A 6449-nucleotide genomic window follows, 5' to 3' on the forward strand; every position below is an offset into this window, starting at 1 on the left:
CTCCCTATATCCCTTCTTCCATCCATCAACCCATTCATCCGTTAATTAATCCATGCATCCCTCCATCCTCCTTCCATACGCCCGTCTTTCCTCTCACTCCATCGGTCTCTCCATTCATAGATCCACTTCTCCTTCCTACATCCCTCCCTGTTCGTTTCCTTCCTTCCGTTCCCCTCGTCAACCACCCACTCTACTGCTGGATCAGCCTAACCTCACGGAGAGGGAGATCTCCGGTATCTCAGCTTCTGTACGTGGGTGCAGCTGACAGCAGCTTCGACTCACAGGCGCACACGCATCTCTCTCTCTCTCTCTCTCTCTCTCTCTCTCTCTCTCTCTCTCTCTGTGTTATCTATCTGTGATTAGTGGACTATTTTTTTATATTGGTCTCTCTTGCTTTCTCTCTCTGTTATCTATATGTGATCACTGGTCTATTTGTTATGCTGATCTCTCCCTCTGTGATACTGATGTCTCTCGTGGTCTCTCCGATGGTGGTGGTGTGTGGGCCTTGGTCCGTGTTAGACTGGTAGTCCTGTACCAGTCCTTCTGGGTGTTCCTACTGGATGGGTGGATGTGAAGCTGTAGGGATGCAATGAGTCTCCTAGCCAGAGTTCCATCGAGTCACCCGGGTTTGCACGAGCTTCTGATGATCCCACTCACACACACCCACACACACCACTTTGATGCTGGGACAGCACATACTGCAGAGGGTATGCAGATCTGGAAAAACAGCTTTGCCGGGCTTCAAAAATCATGTATTCATGTACACAGACACACACACACATGAGAACACGCACTTTAACTTCTCTTTCCCAGTCTCTGTGGGCCATGTCCCAATGGGACACTGTGCCCCCCCCCCCCCCCCCCCCTACTTTCGCTGGCCCACACTGGCTGCCACAGACTCTTCTCTCTCCTCTCCCTCTCTCTCTTTCTTTCTCACACACACGTACACACACACACACACTTTTTCTCCTCACCTTCTGTTCTCTCCATCCCTTTCTTTCTCACTCTCTTACTCCCACCCCCCCTCTCTCTCTCTCTCTCTCTTGCTTGTCTCCTCCTCTCCTATCCTCTCTGTGTTCCAGTTTCCAGTAAATAGATGTCTCTCTCTATATATATATATATACCCCAGTTCTCCTCAGCCCAGAGCGGCTGGGTGACCCATTGTACCAGGTTTTTTCTGATAACTCTGGTATATTTAGAGAGCATCAGAAGTAGGCAGAGACACTGGTGCCTTACCACTTCTCTCTATCCATCCACCCATCCTCTCTCCTCTCTCTGCTCTCGCGCTCACTCTCGCTGACATACCACTCATCTGGTCGCTCCTCGACTTCATACACACACACACACACAGCCCACAAACACTCACACACTCGCTTACGCGCTCGCGCTCGACACGCAAACACCCTAGCACCCACACAGACCTACAATCTTTTTTTTTCTCTCAACGCTATCTGTCTCCATCTCTTGCTTGCTCTCTCTCTCTCTCTCTCTCACGCACTCACTCTGTCTCTCTGTGCCTGTTGCGGTGGCAGCATTAAAGAATGAGATGATGCGTCTCCCTCGCCAGAGGATTAAGATCGCTCTGCGTCTGTGGATGCCCGTGCTCATGCTCAGGATAGTGGTGGCCCTCCGAGAGGATGCCAGCTGGGCACAGGGGCCACAGCATCCCCCTCTGTGGCCTCCAGGGACACACAGTCCCTCTCCGGCAAGTATGGTCCTTCTGCGGAGGCTGGGGGCCGAGGCTGGAGATTTGAGGCTGATGCTGGATGCTGAGGCTGGAGACTTGAGGCAGAAGCTGGAGCTGGGGGTTGAGGCTGGAGGCTGAGACTTGAGGCTGAAGGCTGAGGCTGAGGCTGGGGCAGTCGGAGAATGTAGAATAGAGAATGACTTAGAGGGCTAGTGAGTACAAAGAAGTGTAAACTTTGTCTTGCTGTGTTAGTATAGTTACAATACTATGTCATTGTTGTGTGGAGCTCTTTGATAGTTTGATAGTTGTTTAATTGGTGGTTAATTGGTGTATCACCCTAGAAGGATGACCAGGTGTTATCTGTGTGTTTTGGCCATGGACGAGTGGCACTTGGAAAATTGGTCCTGGAAGTGCATGTGTGTGCGTGTGTGTGTGTGGGGGGGGGGGTTCAAAGGGAGGGGCTTGAAGGTTTGTTGTGTGTTTGAGTCCAGGGGTGTGAGACTTGTGTATCTTGGAGGAGGTTGTTGCTTCCTCTATTGTATCAGTGCAGTGACAGACGTGTTCTAAGTGAGAGACACTGAGCTGTTTTGTGGAGTCTATTTTTATAATTAGGCTGAACTTCTGAGTCACATGGTCTGATTCTGAATTTAGTGTGTTTGTGTGTGTGTGTGTGTGTGTGTGTCAGATCCAGGGCGTAATCCGACCCCACGCCATCATCATCCTCCCCAGTAGCAGAGGCACGGAGGTGCTGGTGTGTTACGAGGATGAGGGTGTGTTCATCGACACGTACGGACGCATCACCAAGGAAACCGTTCTGCAATGGGGAGAGATGCCCGCCTCTGTCGGTAAGTCTCTCTCACATACACACACACACGCAAGTTGCACACACACACCAACTACACACATGCAACACAAATGTATACAAGCTCCATGCACACACAGCTTGACACGAGCTGTACACACAAACACACACAGGCAAGGAACGCACTGACACACTTCACACCTGCGAATGTTCAAGGTAGGTTGGCGTTGGTGTCTGCGCAGTATTTGAGGTAAGCGGTGGTGTGAGTCAGCGCTCGCGACTCTCCCACGCTGTTGCCTCAGAGCAGGGCTGTCTCTGTCAGCTCCTTGTCGGGACCACAAGCTTTGATGGACCGACCACAGAAGGCTGCCTGCTCCTCCGCTCTGGTCACACCCAGACATCAGCCCTATGCTGCCCTGCCCCTGGGGGGCTAGTGAAGGGGATGTGTTGGCCAATCGGCACTCTTGAATGTGGGGGGGGGGGGGGGGTAGAGTGGTGGGGGGGAGGGAGGGAGGGAGGGAGGGGGGAGGGAGGGAGGGAGGGGGGGGGGGGACACCATCACTTGCTCCCGCTTACATAACAGCATGTATTGATTTATATACACAGATGAGCTGGTTTTCTTATTGAAGTTCTTCAGGAGATAAAAAAGCCTCTCTTCCTCGCTCCATCACTGTCCTTTTCTCACCCTCCCTCTTCTCCCCTTTTCTCTTCTCTCCCTTGCTCTGTCTCCCTTCTTTTGCCCTTTCTCTCTTTCTTCTCCTCTCCCTCGCTCCCTCTTTCTCTACCCTTCTCACCCCCTTCTCTTCTTTCCTTCTCTCTTTCTCTCACCCTCTCTCTCTCTTTCTCTCTCTCCCTGCAGCTTACCTGCAGTCTAACCAGGTGATGGGCTGGGGGGACAAGGCCATCGAGCTGCGCTCTGCCGACACTGGGAACCTGGAGGGCGTCTTCATGCACAAGAAGGCCCAGAAACTCAAGTTCTTGTGCGAGAGGAACGACAAGGTAGGCCGCTCCGTTCACGGTTCTCTCGGCCAGCCTTTGCTGAAATCAGCCGCTTGCAGCAGCATGTTTGTGATGGTTTTGGTGAATGGACTGAAGTTGTCTCTCTCTCTCCCTCGTTCTCTGAAGGTGTTTTTTGCGTCGGTTCAATCTGGCGGCAGCAGCCAGATCTACTTCATGACCCTCGGTCAGAACTCCCTCTTCAACTGGTGATGCCTGCTCCACTAGTAGTGTCTGATCCTGATCCTTTTGTCTGTCATCCATCCTGATCAACTGGAGAGTCTCAGCTACATTTGTCGGTTAAACTCACCATGTCTGGGTGACGACTGGGTGACTGGCGATGTTTATCTGATAGCTCCTTGTTCCACTAGTCTTGTCTGGCGCAAGGAATGTTCCTGATCCAAGATGTGTGGAGAAGTTTTACTTACAAACACATTACACTCCGACTCATTACTCTCCTGTCATGTCTCACCACAGGGACTTGAAAGCACAACTCATGTTTATGTACAAATGTATCTATTCCTTGATTTATGATCTGTTGATCGCTATACGGTTATATAGTGATTGCTCTTTATTATAATCATGTTTATGGAATTCTGAGACACTGTCTACCATTCAGTATTATTGACATATTGCTTTATCAAGGCTGCATATTGATGTATATGTTTACCTCAGGGAGGTAGATACAGAGTCCTCGCTTCAGAAGAAGAGACAGTCAGCCATTTTGTAGTACGCCTGTTGATAACTGGAATCTATTCAGATTACATTTCAATAGAAAGAACAGTTCAGACTAGTTGAGACCAGTTTATATTAGGTATAGAGAGATCAGACTAGCTAAACCCAATTCAGATTATTTATAGAGAGAGACTAGTTCACACTAGTTGAAAGCAGTTTAGATTAGTTATAGAGAGATGCTGGTTCTGACTAGTTGAAAGCAGTTCAGATTAGTTATAGAGAGACCAGTTCTGACTAGTTGAAACTACTTCAGATCAATTATAGTGACCTGGGAAGTCTAGTTAAAACCAGTTCAGATTAGTTATAGAGAGAGTGGTTGGTTTCTATCAATGGTAGACTTTCATTGCACAGTGAAGCATTCTACTCTATATACACCAGTTAGATGGACAGTCTGTTTCTGTAGACTGTGTAGATAGACTTGCCTCTTCGATCTGTATCAAAATGCTTCATAACAAGTTCCTTTAGGAGACAGCAACAAAAGGATGGCTGACTGTATGCTGTTTGGTGGTTTGTACAGCATCTGATGTACATACTGGTATTATTTGCACTGTTTTATAGATGTTTTATACATGGGCTTGTGTGTGTGTATGTGTGTGTGTGTGTGTGTGTGTGTGTGTGTGTGTGTGTGTGTGCGTGCGTGCGTGCGTGCGTATGCAGGACAGTGGCCTGGTCAGGTGAGAATTAAGCCAGTCTTCTGCACTAGATGTGGACACACGCTTTCTAGATGCTTCTTCCTGCTCCATCTTGACTCTGGACTAGAACTGATGTCAGATGGATGAACAGTAATTGTGTCAGATGTTCATTCTAATGGAGTGCGAGCACAATGCTTCTTTACCTGCATCAAAGGGTTCTCCTGGAGGCTTAAAGGCTTTGCAGGCTCAACTAGTGTATGCTAGAGCCACACAAAATGGAATCTCATCAATAGATTTCTGGTCCTGTTCTCATACTCTCAGATTCTGGGATTTAGATGTTTAACTTTTTTCTTTTTACAGTTATTTAATTCCATCCTCTTCTTTGTTTTTCTTTAATGGCTAACATTGTGGCCACATATCTTTATTTTATATAGATGGTATTTGAACAGTTATACCTGCTATTTTTTCTTGACAGGAATATTGCAGCTGGTTCTGTAAGCATGTTTTAAATGGCAAAAAAAAAACTTTTCAACAAACAATTGAAGACTTGACAATGTGAGAGCTAGGGTATTGTAGTCATAAAAGCCTCTAGGGTGTAGGCATCAGCAACAGTTTGGTACTTCCTGGTAAAGACAATTCACATGACTCGTCATGTGTTGACTCATATATTTAGCTGAATAAATCTGAATCTCCCAGATTCGATTTTGTTTAGTTTTTTGTATCTCTTTAGTTAGCTGATAGGTGATTCAAGTGGCAAGTCATAGCTGAAGAACTGTTTAGTCAGGTCAGGGACCAGGAGACCACCAGAAGGTGGAGAGAATGATGAGGATGATGACGGTGATATACAGCAGCTGTAGGTGTATAAGAAGGATCCAGAAGGTTGATGACAGTCGGGTGTGTGTCAGGTGGGTGATGTTGCTAATGACGACATGTTTGTGTGTGTGTGAGCTGGTAGAGGGTGATTTGAGGAGAATGTTTTGGAAGAGAGACAGAGTTTGGGAAGGTTGTATGTTGGAAATGGGAACGTTTTCATTAACATGACTGGATGGGGGACCAGACAGTCTCACCATTCTAAATACGATGTGTCTATAGAAAGAAAAAAAACTTGTCCCACACTTGATGATAATAAGATCAATTTATATATAGAAACATATTTACAAGTTTTATAATTTTCTCTAATCTTATTATTTGCGCTTTTAATATAAATGAAGACATCTTCTTAATTTTGTTTTTGTTGACGTGACCTTGGCTTTTTTTTGCACTGGAAATCTCTTTTGAACAACAATGTACTGTATACCAAACAATGAAGTTAATTAGTGACACTAATACAGAAAAGTGTTATAACTGTATGAAGAAACAATGTTGAACAAATAAAAACAAAACAAGTTTGTAGACCACCCTGTCGTGTTCCCGTGGTTATTGTGAAGAGGTGGTTGAGGCCACTCCCACCTGCTGGAGTCATCCCAGCAAAGGGAGGAGGTGGGAGTCATGGGGGATGGGGGAGGCACTGGTCTATATTTGAGGGGGGAGTGCTTAGGTCCCTATGGTTTACTGTGGAGTCAGCTCAGTCAGTAGGGTGGGGGGGAATTGGGCTGGG

General features: G+C 47.0%; 1 protein-coding gene across 1 annotated transcript in view; it reads left to right on the plus strand.

The window, feature by feature from the left end:
* si:zfos-2326c3.2 (mitogen-activated protein kinase kinase kinase kinase 4) overlaps positions 1-4085 on the plus strand; it is a 38268-nt gene extending 34183 nt beyond the window's left edge. Inside the window, exons 30-32 of the mRNA XM_067247137.1 lie at positions 2373-2532; positions 3349-3488; positions 3615-4085. Coding sequence (XP_067103238.1) covers positions 2373-2532; positions 3349-3488; positions 3615-3698 — 384 coding nt within the window. The 3' untranslated portion in view covers positions 3699-4085. The remainder of the gene's footprint in view (positions 1-2372; positions 2533-3348; positions 3489-3614) is intronic.
* Positions 4086-6449: the final 2364 nt, after the last annotated feature.

The sequence above is a fragment of the Osmerus mordax genome, chromosome 12, assembly GCF_038355195.1.
Source record: "Osmerus mordax isolate fOsmMor3 chromosome 12, fOsmMor3.pri, whole genome shotgun sequence".
Taxonomy (NCBI): Eukaryota; Metazoa; Chordata; class Actinopteri; order Osmeriformes; family Osmeridae; genus Osmerus; species Osmerus mordax.